Raw genomic sequence first — 17238 nt, 5'->3', positions numbered from 1 at the left:
AGCGGGCTGAACACCGAGATGAGGGCTGCACCGCCTAGACGGGCCAGGGAGGGGGGGGGAAACGGCGGGCCCCGAGGAGCCGAGCCCATACTCACCGGGTGGGTCTCTCCCACTGCGTGGTCCGCGTGATGTGATTGAGGTACTGGCTGCGGCCGGAGGCGGTCCTGCGCTCCTCCCAGCTGTCGGGACCAGAAGGGACACGAACACAGTCATCCCGGGGTCAACGTGGTGAACGAGGGCCAGCTGCAAGGGGACGCTCCCGGGATATGCCTGGATCCCGGCGTGACTGAGTTCAGTTCCGTTACAGCGCCCCCTAAAGACTGCCTCATCCCACCTGCCGTGCGGCCCAGCTGGCGCTCAGCGCCCCCCCCCCCCATTTCCTCTGTGCACATTCCCAGCCGGAGATGGCCTCAAGCGCATACGTCTGACTCAGCCAAGCCCGGCCTGTGCATTCCAGAGTCGTGCAGACAACGGCCTTCCCGGGACACCCCCCCCCCCACCATGTCAGCGAGGGGCTGTCGCTTGGCGACTACTGCCATGGAGACGATGAAATGTAAGCCTCCCCCAACTGGGAAACTCACCCATCAGGTAAATCATTGTCAAACAGACGGCTACAGTCCACCACAGGACCCCCGGTGCCAATCCGATCTCGGGACTGCAGGCTCACTGGACCCAAACACAAAAACAGCCACAGTCAGTACCTGTGAGGTCATCGGCCTCATTCCACACAACAGAGATGAAACACATCCGTGACCTCAGCGCCGCCCTGTTGAATAAATCAGGGAAAGACGGGTCGTGACCTTTTCACACCTGGACTGCTGCCACAGGGGGAAGCTTTTCATGACAAGGCTACCTGAGATGGGGGGGGGGGGGGGGTTCCCCTCACTCCCCACAGCCCAAGCAGACGGGACGGAATTCCACACAGAAGCCTAACCACAACCATAGGTAATCAAACGAAAATCAAAAAAGTCTTTTGGCATTTTAGGTTTTTGATTGCAGTCAAAGAATTTTATAAAACTGAATTTTCCTTTGTGGGGACAGAAAAAATGGTCCTTGTAAGGTCAAAATAACAGGTTTTTACCGTGTTGTGGGGAAATTTAGTCCCTATAATGTAATTTATATCTGGGCCACACAGAGAAACACACACACACACACACACACACACACACACACACACACACACACACACACACACACACACACACACACACACACACACACACACACACAGCGATGGCACTCACCCACGATCTGCCCCCGCACCGTGTCGTTGTCATTGGGGCCCAGCTTGTTGAGGTCGAGTCTCTGATCTGCCAAACAGAAAACCACCATCACCACCTGCAGGGGCCACATTCCCCGGCAGCACCGCCGCCTGGCCCAGCTGGCACCCGAAAGCTCAGACATTCGGCACGCAGGAAGCCAAGAAAGCCGCAGGTCGGTCTGCGCCGAGCGTGGGAGCCCGTGAAGAGCCAGCATGGCGGACGGCATTAGTGGGTGCTGCCCACATTTCTCTGTTCCCTATGGTGTCCCGTATCCCGGACGGCCGGCTCGGGCCGGGGGAACATCCACTCGCCGTCCGGCCCTAACACAGATAATCTAAACGCCCATCCTCATCTTAACAGGGACAGCTTAGTGATTACAAGGCCGGAACTGGGGGGGGGGGGGGGGGGGCACAGAGACAGCCGGAAATAAGATCCAGCACCATGAATCTATTACTCACATGTACCAAATTTATATGCAAGGCCTTGGTGTTCGTTTACCCCCCCAACCCCCTAACCCCCTAACCCTGCTCAGCTGATCCCAAACTAACGGCACAGTCGGACCCGGACAAACAGAAGCCCCGCGTTACGGACAAAGCCCTCGCCCGTCTCCTTTCGGACACTCGCTGCTATGGCGCAGTGAAAAGACGTGTCCTGGGGGCAGGCAGGTCACAGGACAGACAGCGGCCATGACACCCGGAAATGAAACCAGCAGTAAGACGCGTCACTCGGTTTGTGGTCATACTACAGAGAACTGAGAACGTATGAATTTCCAAAAATGATCTACCCCCCCCCCATTCTTCATTTAAAAGTAACTAAATAAATAAAAACTTTAAAGACTGGATTCGAACCTGACTCCATGTGCATCAGGTCACCCTCTACAGAATGGAAATAGTGATAGATTAACATCTGGGGAAAATCAGACACTTCCTAATCAGGGAGACAGTACATCTCAGGGCCCCGCCGGGGGCCTCTTAGGGCCCCTTGTACCTCAGAGCCCCCACTGATGGTTGGGGGACAGCGCAGCAGCCAAATTACACGGAAGGAGGCGGGGGTGTGGTAATCAAAGACTGTTAACTGGGGAAATCTGGAATATGACTCCCTGACCCAAGGAAAGACTGAATAAAATTTCACAGGCGGGACACCGGACAGCAGAGAGCAGCTAATTATGCAGCAAGACGACATATTTTCTGAGTTTTGTGGTGGCCAGAGGAATTTCCTTGAGGGACCGAAGATGACCGGAGCCAGTACGCCAACACCCGTCATGTGACGGCCACCCGACCGGATCCACCCAGCCAGGCAGGCGGGCACCCAAGTAGTGCTGCAGATAAAGACCAGACGGGCGGACGGCAGCCGATCAATACGGCGTAATGGCGGAAGGCCGCTTTTTCTTTAATGCAAACCATTAAGTCGATTACAGAAACGGCAACAATCAAACATTTATGAACACGTCCGACATCTCATCTCCAGTCATCGGCCGGGAGAAGCTCCACAGTACGACAAGGAACGACGGGTTAGACCCTCGCCCATGTGGCCGAGATACGGAGGTCGGGGCAGCGAGGACTCACAGCCAGTGTCTTTCAAACGGTTGATGGCGTTGGACAGGAGCCGCACGCAGCCCAGAAAGCCGGCGCCCTGCTTCTTGTGGATCTTCTTGTGGTTCCACACGCTGATGGTGATGGAGTCAGACTTTCCGATGTACCTGCAAGGAAGGCGATGGGCTTTAATTTCCCGAAGGTCGCGGCAGGCATGGTGGGGGGCCCGATTTCGGTCCTATGTAAACACAGATTCCCAGTGGATAGGAGCTTAGGGTGGAGGGGGGGGACACCAGACAGTCAGGCCCCTTCGGAATCCCCTGTAGAAACAGTGAGCGCCGGCGGACAATGGATGAAGGTCAAAGCGTAGGCCGACCAGCAGCTGCAGGTGGCCGTCACAGCCTCCAAAAACACATTACAACACACACCAGGGTACAAACTTAGCACTATGACGTTCAATGGAAACAGAACGATACAAGATACGTTTTTTCCTTTTTAAAGCACATCTCGGCTTTTGCGACGCACAGATTGGAAATGTGAACCCATCAGAAACGGATCAGAACACAATCAGGTTCACGGTTTGATTTCCGCCAGCTTTTTGTTTGAACTTGTCAGATTTAACATGTAAATAACCAAAATAAATAAAATAAAGAAATAAATAAAATGTATAGTTACAAACGTCCCATCCGAATATCTTACTGACGCGACAAATATTAAAGGCAGCCCTTGATAAGTAACTAATGAATAAGTAAAACATGAATCTTAACTGCCTTGCTGTCAGGTGAAGACTCATTTGACCACTCAACACCTGGACACCCCTACATTTAAGCCACAAGCCAATTTTCCTGCTGGCTTAGAAGGCTTTTACCAGGTACGTAATCATGTTTGAACACATCTGACCGACACCCACAGTCTTGGCATTCATTCCAGACGTGGGATGCTTTTAGCAAAGCCAGTCGTCTACGAATCTCTCCAAGACGAGTGACTAAAGCTCGCAGAGGAATCACTGCGTCCTTCAGGGAAATCCCTCAACCTCAGACAAGCATTTTTCCCAACATCCACGATGATGCTGGAACACACACACACACACACTGACATTCATTTATATGCCCGCTCATGACTGAGGTCTGGGGGGCACAGTCTCCCGGCTCCTGAGGGGCTCCGGGGCCCCGGGGCCCATTCTCTGGGGTTTTTCCACGTCGTTTAGGGAAAGTTGTCTGGCGTCTGTGGCGGGGTCCCTACGTAAACACCAGGCATGACTTTGCGTCTAGGAATAAGAACATCAGGTAGCTTCATATGAATCAGAGGAAAGCTGCCCCCTCTTCCCCCCAGACAGCAGTTACAGTAAATGTACATCATGGCCATAATTAGTCTTTCTATACACAACCAACTCCGCCCCCCCCCCTCTATTTTCCCAGTCACTCATATGGACACAAACGTGCGACACAGAGATTCTGGTTAGCAGAAACGTGCATCTGCAGATGAGAACGCTGCCTACCACGAAATCGCTTTGTCGATGGAATTGTTGCTTTCCCCTACTTCTGTTTCCGTTTTTGATACCATTTACTGGATGGGAAAATCCAGAACTTTCTGTCCCAGCCAGAAGAAGGTAAACAATATCTGCCAGGAATCGTGGGTCTTAATTATTAACATCTTTGGGGAGTTTTTCGAAGCTAATGAGATGTGTCCTTCAATTATTCACGCTAAAAATAAACACGGTGAGGAGAATGAACTCTCCGTGGAAAACACGCTTCAAATGGGGACCAAGAGAAACAGCGAGCACCTCTGCAGTGCCCCAGCGTGGGGGCCGCAGCAGCTGTGTGACTGCTGTAAATAAGGCGGCGATGTGAGCTGTCATGGCCCTGATAATGCCTTCCTGCAAACGCGCTCGCCGTGTTTCGCAAAACACGCCAGAAGTTAGGAACAGACACTGACTGAATGCCTTCGGCTTACAAAGGAGCCCTTTCCACACTGGACGACGACTAGGTGTTATTCTTTAACTGCCAAATCTTACAGATGGCTTAAACATAAGCATAAACAGCCCAAGAAAAACTATAAAGAGCAGATCGGGAGGGAAAAGTTAAAGATTCATACATCACTGATGATTATAGTCAGTATCTGGGCTCCATTAACAGGCACAGATCATATGCTTGGCCGCCATTGTATCATCATGTGACCATTGAGTCAACATGTGACCATCATGTCACAATCACGCTCTTACAGACCGAAAGAATGGTTCTGTACTGCTCAACACGGTTGCCGTCTGCTTCTGCAGACCAGCGCATGCTGCCCTAGGAATCCGATAAAGTGTGCCAGTCAAAATGTACACAAGATGCCGGCCATAGGGAAGGCACCATGGCACGTGAGCGTGATGAGCAGGTGCGGCTCGTTACTCGTTAGCAGGAAACGCGCTGGACAGGAGGAACCACAGGTCACTAGCAGGATTCCATCTGCCATTCCTGGAGGCCATAGTCAGTCCCCAAGGCATCACAGTGACAAACCCAAAACGCTCCTCTGTCACTCACGTAAGGCCAGAACTAATAGCACCACAAAACCGGAACCACAATACCGTTCAAAAAACCCATTCAGGTCACTTGGCGTTGTCATGTGACATGGACCTCACAGATCAGCGGAGATCCCTGTAGCTCAACAAGCAGGACACAGGTCAAAGGGTGTGGGTTCAAATGCTAGGGAAATGCATAAATCAGTCCCTACAGGATCTCGCAGTTTTTTTTCCCCTCAGAATTTCACCCAGGATCTATAAAGTCGATCAACAGACCCTAGGGACCTGCTGGCAGCCAGATTGCCATGGATACGCATCATGGTCAGTGTGGTTGAGGCCCAGACAAACGGCACAAACTCGCGCACACCCCAAAATAGCCGGGATATGTGTGAAGGAGGGAGAAGCGTTCAGGCATCAGCTGCCCCAAGCAGCGAGTCAAGTGAGGAAAAATGGATACAATAAAGGGGTCGAAAGACCCATCGGAAAAGTGCGAGGGAGCCAAAGCTGAGGGCCGCCCCCCCCCCGACTCTAACGGGGAACACATGCTGGGATTCCTGACCAGGGTCTCAAATGACGCAGCCGTGCAGTTAACCAGTGCACTGGGAACTCCCCAGGTTGCTGGGAAAGAGATGGCGTTATAGAGCACTGATGTTAGGGGAGCCACTGAGTGGATTCCTAGTAGATCACAGGGTCACCGAGTAGATTCCCTTGGGGTACCAGAGCACAGATCTACAGAAAGGCCATAGTCAGTCCCCAAGGCATCACAGTGACAAACCCAAACCGCTCCTCTGTCACTCACGTAAGGCCAGAACTCCATTATACAAAATCAGATAATGCTAGAGGTGATATCTTCAAGTAGACACTTCAGGACACAAAAAAGCTTTTAAATGACAATAATATAATTGTATCGGCCATCTTGGCTGGCTCTGACTGCAGATGCCTTCTTCTGAGATGCTTCCTCGTAGCGCCACATTACCAGCAGAGTTACATACTTTGTTGGTGGACCTCTCACCCACTTAACAGATCTGCCAGCGCAGCCCTGAAATCCGTACACTAACCCGCTAGACCAGTAGAGTCTAGTTCAATGAGCTAGTAGCCCCAAAGAACAGCTCCCCCCCTACACCAGGGGACATGGGTCAAGAGAACCGTCAGAAGAAAAAAAAATATAAAAATCAGCCTTCTACAGAACTCGAGTGACCAATGTAAGACTGCACTCAGATACAAGGAATTACACATCACATACTAATCTGTGGATTAACACAGGCACAAGAACACAGGGGTATGGGGTTTGGAAGGTGATGCCTTGCGAACAAGCAAGGCTGAGATGGAGGAAGTGCTTACAGGTCGTAATGCTGGTTCCACTTGGGGTCCAGGGTGTTCCGCACCGTGTCCGTGGAGTGACACTGCCCAGAGCCATCAACCACCACCTTGGCAAAGGGGTCAGGGAGCCCTGGATGGACACGGGAACAAGGAAAAGTCAAGGCCTGGCAAGAAGGCAGCAGACCAAAGCTGGACCAGCAAGGAGATGTTCCAAACGCAGGTGCTCCGTCTGTGCTTTACACCCCCGACAGCATGGGTTCCTGTAGGAGGAACCAGAAACCGCGAGGCAACGGAGATGATGCAGCCTCTGTCGCCGCAGGCAACGATGCCGCGGGATTGGCCCTCGTGTGGGCAGAACCTGTTGGCCTGCATTAGCGTGTGGGCTAACATGCGATATCTCCGAGGGAGGAGGATGCCCCTGTGTGGGAGAGGGGACTCTGCATGAAGATGGCCAGAACAGGAGAGGAGGAGGAGTGGCAGACGAGTGAGCGCAGCTCCTGCTGCTCGTTGCCATGGTTTCCGTTACATTTCATTAAAAACTAGATGATCTCTCGAGTTTGATGTGCTTATTATGGTCTTCATGGCCTTCTATGGAAATTATTCCTAGACTGTTTACATATATTGCGAAAGCCAGAGACTATTAAAAGTGTTTTTCCTCATGTAAAAAACTCTCCTACAGTTTAACTGAGCTCTGTGATGTTTCATACATCACAGGTCAGACAAAACAGAGGAACAGAGTGCACCATGGGAAAGGCTAGACCTTCATGTTTCTGATGCCTCAGGTGGCTGGATCTGGAATACTCTGTCGTATCGGCAGCTTATTGCCTCGTGCTTAACGCCTACAGGCCAATCGGAGATACACTCAAGGTGATCCTCTCTCTGCTGAGCATAACTACACGCCGGACGATACTAATGACCCGTTACTCGCTTTGTGTTTTTGGCTGGTTCGTTACCAGCTAAAACGGCTAATCCGGCATCCGGGAGGATCTAACAGCACTCATTAAAGCGAACATGGAAAGGAAAGCTTTTAAAAACGGGATACTCACGGAAGAAGTCTTTCTTCGACAGGTTTTTTGCACAGAGGACTGTAAGGGAGAAAAGAGGATGTTAGCATTTTAGTAAGACACTTCAAAATAAAATCACGGCTAGAGTTACATAACTTACTTCATAAAACAGTACAAACCAAAAACATTTTCCTGAAAACACATGACTCGTAACATTTCTTTAAAAAAAGAGAGTGTGGCTCTGCAGATTAGAACTGCGGAAGGTCACTGGCTTGAATCCCATGTTGGCAGAGTAACGTATCACTGCTGGGCCCTTAACCCTGAGAATCGCCGCTGGGTGAATGGCTGACCTCCCGCTCCAAAGCCAGGCTTTACGCTCACCTCTACAAGTCTCTGTTTGTTCCACATAAGAACAACCAGATGAAATTTCTGCATATTTGTAGAAATGGCAAATGAAGGTCAGAGCCATTTAATCTTTCATCATCATCATCATTAAATCTGATGGACCTGCTGCCCTCCGAGGCTGGATGACCTCCAGCTCCAGAAGATCTGAGGGCCTCAGAGGTGCTCAAAGACTTTGCATGGACTGCATCCCTGGCACAGCCTGCATCCGACCCCCACCACTACCGAATCTGCAGACAGTTCTCAAAATAATGCCCCCATGAGGATTGAAGTTGAAGCTGAAGTTGAAGCTGAAGCCCTCCAGCAAGCACCCACAGTAACCAGGAAGGCCGCCCTGGGAAGCCTGAGGCAGCGTGAGCCCCCCCCCTCTGCGTGAGATGAACACAACCCCCCCCACAGCACCCCACGCCCGTTATCACAGCCTTTATCGCTATGCCGGCCCGGCGTCTCGGATTACATGGCTATCTTGGGCGGCGCCGCAGTGGGAGGTGCCTGCCCGTCTGTCTGCACGCACGCTGACGCAGGCGCAGACGCAGACGCAGACGCAGACGCACAGGAGGACGGGGAAGGCCTTTGAAGTCTGGGGGCCGGATCGCACAGTTTCTCAGATGGTTTGTGAAGGGAGAAGTACATCATCCCCCTGCCCCCACCCCGGTAAACCTAGAACATTCCGAGAGAAGCTGGTGATGTGCCCAGCTGCCTGCTTTTGTCAAGGGTGGGGGGGGTTGCTAATGACCACTGGGGCCCACGGGTAACCCCCACGCAGGATCCATCCAGGCCGGTGTGGAGATGGCGGCCAGGATGGGCTGTTACCAGCCAATCCCCCCCTGGATCCCCATCTTGACAGAGAAGCTTGCTCTGTGCCCACAGCGAGCCTGGAGAGAGGCTGCCCAAATCAGCCGGGGACGTCCACCGGGCCCCCAATCAGGAGGGACCTTCAGAGCACAGCAGGCGGACGTGGGAAAAGCAGGGAATCGGACGGAAAGGGCCGGATCTCGGGGAACCGGGCTCCAGGAGAGCGGGCCAAGGGCTCCCTAAGGGTAGGGATGGCGGGTGAGGAAGTTACGGTCAAAGTAGGGGGAGAAGAGAGGGGATTTTAAATCTGGAAACACTTTTCAGTAAAGGAACAGAAGACAGAGCTAGTGAGCAGTATCTACATACTACACAGCGGTACTTTCAGTGGAGGAGGAGGAAGAGAAGAACAACTACAGGTACAGTCGGTGCTCAGGGCCTCCATAATACCTCAGTCCAGGTCAGTGTCGATATAAACCCCCCAGGCAGATAGAAAGGGCCGGAGGCAGCCATGTTCAAAGAGACAGGGGGCATGTGGGTGCGTGTGACAAGGATACTGTAAGTACAGGAGATCGCCAGGGCCACCCCTTCCACTCCAGGGACGGATACCTGTAAGTGGGGCGGGGGGGGGGGGGGGGGCAGAGCAGCTCTTTTATCAGCCCTCGGGCAAAAGAGAGAGTGGCTGGCAGGCCCTGATGCGGGAACAATGATAATCATCTGCTTGTCGGGGGAGGGGGTGGCCAAATGTACTCTACACACATCACCAATGCCCCCCCCCTCCCCTCCCCCTTCCACGCTGTCAGCGAGCACCAGCCTCACTGATATAAATTAAATAAATTTCAAAAGCGTCACAAAAACCAGAGTGATTTTAACATCTGAAAAAAAAATGTCAGGAGCCGTTAAAGTGAAGCGCGAGACAGGGAAAGCATGCCCGCTCTCTGGACAGCGGGGGGGCGAAGGGGACGCCAGGGCACGGGGGATGGGTGAGGGGGCCGCCAGGACGTCCAGGAGAGCGTCTCTTGGCACACACCCCGTGCCAGCACACGCCCACGCCAGCCTCTCTCTCATGCTAGACCGTTTAGATGCCACAGGGGTAGCCCAAGGCCGAGTCATTCTGGAGAGACGGGGGGGGGGGGGGGGGGGTTCCGACTGAGCAGCCTCTAGGCAAGGGTCCCTCTGATCAGGATGGGGGGAGGGGGGTGTGCCGGAGGTCCCGGCCACACGCGGCGTTCCAGCGAAAGCCGCCTCATCACTCAGGCGTGTGGAATGTGCTGCTCACCCCCCCCCCCCCCACATTTCTCACTATGTGCGACAAGCCCCAAGCGGCCTCTCAGCCCCATCCCTTAATTATTTACGGGGACAAAAAGGGGGGGAGGCGCGAGGCCTTCACCGAACACCACAGCCTCCATGGTACAGCACAAAGCCGGCAGCTCCCACCGTGAGGGGTGCACTTGCAAAAGCCCGACCTGTCAAACAGAGGCCCCCCCGCCGGCCCAAACTGCAGTTACAATGGTGCGCCTGCAGGAGGCGACGACGGAGACGCAAACACAGCAAAAAAAATTGTAAAACTGCACACGGGAAGGCAGGGGCAAGGGGGGGGGGCAGACAGAGACAAGCTATCAGGAGAGAGACCAAAATTACAGAGCGAGCAGGCGGGCACAGGGGGCCAGCAACCGAAATGACACACGTGGAGCTGGCCGGCCAGCCAGGCGCTACACGCTACACGCTACACGCAATGGAATTACAGGACCAGATTACACGCCCCGGCCGGCCAGCGAGCCATCGCTGCGTTTCAGGGACATTCCTGGAGCCTGGAGCCTCTGCTGAAACGGGACACCAGCGTTCTGAGGCTGACCGCTGCTTACCCCCTCCCCCCTCCCCCCTCCCCGCCACCCCAAACGGCTGCAAACCACAGCCTCACAGGAAATGGGGAAAAATTGTAATTGTTCTGCTCCACAGTTTGTCACCTGTGTCCCGTCCCAACCTGAGTGACGTGCTGAATGGCCTTGCTTCTGTGAAATCGATAACAACATACCTCTGCTCACCAGCTAGGGAGCCGTATGCAAACAATTTCCTCCGCAATAGTAAAAGTATTCTGATTCTGGTGAGGCTCACATCCCAGTTTTACAAAACTTGTACAGACTGCGGATTACAATGCGCCAACACACCCAATTCAAGATTTTGACCACAGGTGGTAGGGTAAATCTCACAGAGGGAGGGGTCTCGCCCTATCATTCATTACCCCCACAGCTCTGCACCACGCAGGTACCTGACTGGGATCGACATGAAAAATGCTCTTTCCAACCCACGCTCACATTCCAGAGAAATTCCTAAGTGACTCGTTGCTGGTAAGGAGTGGTGGGGGGGGGGGGGGGGAATAGCACAGGGTGCCCGAAGCAGCAGTATGATTTATAGAAATGCAGTTCTGTAGAAGGGAGGCTTCCAGGAGCCAGTAAAATGCACACAAGACCCCAAACACCCCCTAAACGAGGATCTGCTGCCCTGCATCGATTGCAAATTGATCCGTTTTCTCCATGGCACCGTTAAGTGACTCCCCAGCAAGGATTTCTAAATTAAAACACCGGGAGAAGTGATGTTATAAACAAAAGGGGTGAAACGATAAAGTTTTACTGCAGCTAGACATCACCGAGCTCTGAATGCGTTTCCAACACGTCCCTCAGAAAGGGAACAGGTGACAGCGACACCGACTGCTGCCAGAGTCCATACGCTGGGGTGGTGACAGGCAGCAGTGAGCCTGACTGAGGCCTACATCACCGAGCGCTTTCGCTGTCCCCTGGGGGCTCCCTCCAGGGGGCGCTCTATGAGCACCAGGCAGAGTGAGGAGGCCCCGCCTGCCACGCAAGACTGGCCCCTTGGAAAGGGATGAAGTCGCTTCTAGAGATCTTTTTTGTGAAATCATGCGGAGTGACGGCAGGACAGACGCTGACACGGCGGCGGTGAGACAGGACGCGTCTGCGGTTTCCAGCCAGCCGAAAAGGATGAGAACAAGGTTCGTCTGTGGAAAGAATCTCTGTGGCTTGTCCTTAACCCTGCGCACCTGACCTCAGAGGCGGAACGCGAGCCAGACGACAAACAGCCTCTCACACGGGGATGGAAGCCATTACCAGGACACTCTTCACCATTTTTCACCAGTATCAAACGCTTTTAAGCGGAATGGCGAGGAGAGTGGTGAATTCGAGAGCTGCATGCCACATACCTGCAAAAAATGTTGAGCGTGACACTATCATGCTTGTTATATCGCGGGGGGGGGGTTCATTCGTGCCATCTGTCACACCCCACTCTGCCAGAACAGCCTGCCTCTCCCTCAGAAATTTCAGGGAAGATAAAGCACCATTAAGCAACACACACACACACACACACACACACACACACACACACACACACACACACACACACACACACACACACACACACACACACACACACACACACACACACACACACACACACACACACACACACACACCAAATGCAAGCTACCAAAAAAGGTGGTTTCAAGGTCTAGCCTAGCACCTGCCGCTACATAAGATTTGCAGGTTTCCATCAAAAAATTCTTAAAATGTGACACTATAGCACTGAAATTTATTTTCTATGGCAGGAAATAAGTGGCACAACAGAAATACTTGCAAGCTGATTTTTGCCAAGGCATGACTTGGCGAAGAGAAGGGGACCACACACTGATCATGGAGAAGGGCTGTCATTAATTTGAGGGACATGCCGAGAAGGTTCTCTTACAAGCCAGAGTCACGCTCCGAAACGGCCGTTTCGCAGGTTCCCAGCCCGCCGGCTGGTCACACACGGCCTTCATGGTTATACCGCGTGACATCCAGTTATTCTGAGGTCAGACCTCGTCTAGACTGATGCGGGAAGCCTGCAGCTGAACGGCGGCTCCCCTACAGACGCTGCACTTAACCATCTTCAGGGACCAGAGGAAGCGCCCCCTCCCTGCTGACAAGTGACGGCCCAGGTGCCGACGGCACAGCCGAAAGCCACCGGCGTCAGGCGAGGTCACCTCCATAGCAATCGTGAAACACCACCCCCTATTCCCCGGCCTGTGTAGTTTAAAGAGCCGGTTTCCTGCAAGGACACAGAGCAAGTCCCAGCTAAAGGTCACATCGAGAGGCCGACATGCGTGCGGGGGCCAGTCCCCCACCCCTAAAAATCCTGAAAATCAACATACATTGACAGGAACCGATTCAACAGCAAGGCTGCCTGCTTACCAACACAGAAACTGTGCTATAAGATGCATATTATTTTATCATCTATATATTAATTTAACATTATAAATATATTAATTTTAATTTTAAATAGTCATTATTTAATTATAATTTAAATCATTCAGTAAAAAAGGTCCTAAAACCACATGCTTTGTGGCATTTCTGATTCTCTGATTCTCTAAACTGTGATACAAACGCACAGCTGCATGCTGGGATGCGTCAGACACGCTCGCTCAGTGTCATCCTGTGAGCTGACTCCGCGTCGGCGGCACGTCCTGTACGGCCCAGTGCTGAACACAGGGTCAGGGCAGGGTGCTACTGGGGGTGGGGGGGCGTGACCCAGTCCTACTCTCTAAAGCGCCGCCCTTTAAAACCCTACAGAGAAACCCTACCTGCTCACCACGGTGCGTAAAGGACCACATCCGGCAGCGTCTGGCACACGATTTCACGATTTCGGGGGGGGGGCGGCCTCAAGGAAGGGGAAGTCCCAGGTCACTGACACCTCACTCCCATCTTACCTAAGGGTGGGGGGTCGGGTGTGTGCTTTCACACGTCTGTGGGAGAGGGGGGTCCGCCTTTTATATACAAAGTGAGAGTCACCAAGCGGGGGACAGACGGGGTCCATCAGTGCACGGCTAGCGGCCTAGGAGAGTCTGAGGTCCATCATCAAAATCCATCATCGGGTTAATAATCATCACCAGCACTATTAACAATTGTAAATATTAAAATAATAATCATAACAACAACAACATGCTCTAATAGGCGTTACAATCATCTCACATGACACAGCTTTACAGAGAGACACCACCCCCCCCACCCCACCCCCGTTAGTGATAGCAGGTAGCAAACGCTCCCATTTTAAAAGGGTAACTGTGGATTACTGAGCTCCACTAAGAATCTGTCACATCATCACTGCTATTTACAGAAGCATGGTTAACCTATGGGGGGGGCTGCATGACTGTGAAAAGCAGAAGCATTTGGGGGGGGGGGTTTATCTGTGTCCCACCCCTCCCATTCAACAGCCCGCAATAGGAGCTCCACACGCATCCCATGGAACTGGGATGAATCACTTCCTATCTGACGGCAGCAGTGACGGTCAGGGGGGAGGAGAGGAGGAGATGGGGAGGGGGCTCAGGCGTGCATGTGCCAGCTGCAGGAAGCCAGAGGGAAGCCCTGCCTGGCGAGCACCGGGACTCACCGGCTTAACCGTGACACGCTGTGACAGAGTCTACACCGGCGGGGTCAGTCAGGACGGGCGAGGTGCACGGTGCTACACGGGGAGGATCGCCCGTCCCCTGGACGACATCCCATAACTAGAGGCGTTACGGAAACGGGACGCGTTGGCCTGGGCCAGGTTTTGTGGACTCCTGGCGGATGTCAGTTAACAGGGAAGGTGATACAAATACAACTCAATACATATATAACTAAAACGTAAATGACAGCGCAGGCGTAGGATCTCAGAAGAGTCTGTCAGACGCTGCACGGCATCCGCGGTGCCGGCACACATGGCAGCTCCATCACCAGGACGCCCCCCCCCCCCCGAGAAGGATCAGAGGATTAATAGCGAAACAAAGAGAAGGAAGAGGAGGAGCTAAAGTCCAGTGCGAGTGTGAGAGTCCAGGGGCCACTGGGCAAGTCCTCCCAGTCAGCTCCACCACTGCAGGAAGCCGGGGGAGGTGTAGCGGGGGGGGGGGGGTGCACGCCTGACAGACGCCACAAGGAGCCCACGGCGGCGACGTTGTTGGGAAGCGAACAGCAAAGGGCGGGGGCACATATGGAGGCGGGGGGATGATACATCTGACCAGCTGCTTTGAGGCAGCCATGCAGATACCAGAAGAGCTGGCGTGACGAAGACAGAGGAAGCTTCAACCGTCACACGTATGCCTCCCTCCCCAGCTCGGAGCAGGGGGGGGGGGGGGGGGTGAACAACTGAGGAGCTGGAACCAGAGGTGTGGCCCTCGGGCTCTGCACGTCACTGGCGGCGTCGCTGAGGGAGCCGAAGTCGGGAGGCGACAGACAGGAAGAGCGCAGAGAAGATAAACTGCGGTGAGAGAGTGCGGCTCCAGCGGCGGCCGTCTGGGCCAGTTCCGGGCCTCATGGCGGCCCGGGGGGGGGGCAGACGGAGCAACGCTCAGACGGCAGCGGCAGGCAAGTGGGTGAGAGGCACAAGTACGGCTGCCACTTCCAAGTCGTTGTTTTCCGCGGTACTGTTACTGCGGAAGAGAATAAGAGTAGCGTTTATTTTTACATGCGGCCCGGAGCCGCACGTTACGGGAGGCCGGCAAGGGCGTCGGGATCTGACCCCGCAGCCAGGAAGGGCAGGAGAGCACAGCACAGAACGGAAATAAATCACCTCCCCCCTCCCCCGTGTTTATTCAGTTTAGCTGACACTTCTGTACAAGTGAGGATCAGACAGTAGGGTTAGACCATGGAGCAACTGGGGTTAAGAGCCTTGCTCAAGGGCTCAACGGTGAAATCACTCTGCCAATCCTGGGATTTGAACCAGCGATCTTCTGATTACAGGCACAGAGTTCTATCCCACAGAGTGAAACATAGGCCCACTTCATGCACCGGCGCTGATGCTGAAACGTGGCACTACTGACGCCGATCGACCAAGCCCAGCCCGATGGACAGAACGCGACACTCGCCGCCCCGCCACTGACACGGAAAACCCTCCCCTGGCAGGTCTCCATAATGCTGTTTTCTCCAACAACCACCCACCTAAACAACAACAACAGGGAGCAACTCCGCAAGCAGAGCCACGGCCAGGTCAGGCAGCCCCGCCAGCTGACGGCCACGCGCCCCCCTTCCTCAGCTGATGGCTCCTGTGTGTCTGCATGGGCTGGGTACACTGAAAACCCCCCCTCCTAAACACATCTGGGTGCTTTACAAATGCAAGGCCGGCAGCTGCTAACCTGAATGCCCAGAGAAAATCAACCAAGACTTATGAGCCTTCAGTTGAGGTTCGGGCCTGGAAGGGGGGGGGATCACAAGGCAAGCAGTCACACTGTACCTCTGACACGCTACCAGGGTCAGACTTGAAGCGGACAGAGATTGCCGTCAGCATAGGGGCCACCAAAGAGCCAGCAATGCCAGAGCAAAGCAGTGCCAGTGACACAGAGGCAGTGTAGGGGCCACCAAAGAGCCAGCAGTGCCAGTGACACAGAGGCAGTATAGGGGCCACCAAAGAGCCAGCAGTGCCAGAGCAAAGCAGTGCCAGTGACACAGAGACAGTGTAGGGGCCACCAAAGAGCCAGCAGTGCCAGTGACACAGAGGCAGTATAGGGGCCACCGAAGAGCCAGCAGTGCCAGAGCAAAGCAGTGCCAGTGACACAGAGGCAGTATAGGGGCCACCGAAGAGCCAGCAGTGCCAGAGCAAAGCAGTGCCAGTGACACAGAGACAGTGTAGGGGCCACCAAAGAGCCAGCAGTGCCAGAGCAAAGCAGTGCCAGTGACACAGAGACAGTGTAGGGGCCACCAAAGAGCCAGCAGTGCCAGTGACACAGAAGCAGTGTAGGCAGCTGCTTCCCAGGCAACGGGGGAAAAGCAAATCCGTTGTGAAATTTCAGCAAATCTGAGTACAATCCTCCCGATGTGAAGCAGAGCTGCGATTACACGGAACAAGCAGATGTCACGGGATTCTGTTGATGAAGGCCAGAGGCAAGTCGTCCTGGAACGGGCACACGCTCATCACCCAACTACGGTCTACCCAGAGCTCTCTAATCAACACACAGCCTGCGAGATGCGATCCAGTCACCACACCTCACAAATTCCCATTCACCTCGTCTTCACCCTGGTTCACCCTGGTACGCTCAAAGAGCATCAGTGCAGTGCCACTAGTGTTGCCCCACGGTACTTAAAGATTGTATTTAAGCTTAAGTAACTACACTGGCATAAATTTTATTATACAGGGTTCCAATTTTGGCTGAACAGTGCAGTTGAATTACAGGCTGTAAAGTATATTATGATACCTGTAACTCGTCATTTCTGATTACGGTATTCAGGCAATTATTGATAAATGGTAACTATGACAGCAGCAAGTGCAGAAGAGGTTACCTTTGCTCAGGTCTCCTCTGTCTAAAAATAAATCAGCGACATTTATTTTCTCATGCATGAGCAAAAAGCTGCTGGGGGAGAGAGCATGGGGGGGGGGGGGGGGGGGGAGTGGGGTGGTTGTGACATGTG

At 53.5% G+C, this 17238-nt stretch overlaps 1 protein-coding gene across 1 annotated transcript in view; it reads right to left on the bottom strand.

Moving 5' to 3' along the window:
- LOC111848147 (E3 ubiquitin-protein ligase SMURF2) overlaps positions 1 to 17238 on the bottom strand; it is a 43496-nt gene that overhangs the window by 13915 nt on the left and 12343 nt on the right. Inside the window, exons 2-7 of the mRNA XM_072712174.1 lie at positions 7664 to 7702; positions 6639 to 6747; positions 2828 to 2961; positions 1245 to 1310; positions 582 to 666; positions 96 to 179 (exon numbers count right to left, since the gene is read on the bottom strand). Coding sequence (XP_072568275.1) covers positions 96 to 179; positions 582 to 666; positions 1245 to 1310; positions 2828 to 2961; positions 6639 to 6747; positions 7664 to 7702 — 517 coding nt within the window. The remainder of the gene's footprint in view (positions 1 to 95; positions 180 to 581; positions 667 to 1244; positions 1311 to 2827; positions 2962 to 6638; positions 6748 to 7663; positions 7703 to 17238) is intronic.

The sequence above is a fragment of the Paramormyrops kingsleyae genome, chromosome 5, assembly GCF_048594095.1.
Source record: "Paramormyrops kingsleyae isolate MSU_618 chromosome 5, PKINGS_0.4, whole genome shotgun sequence".
In the NCBI taxonomy this organism is placed as follows: Eukaryota; Metazoa; Chordata; class Actinopteri; order Osteoglossiformes; family Mormyridae; genus Paramormyrops; species Paramormyrops kingsleyae.
Note: the sequence above shows the minus strand (reverse complement) of the source record. Positions and strands in the feature narration are given on the sequence as shown.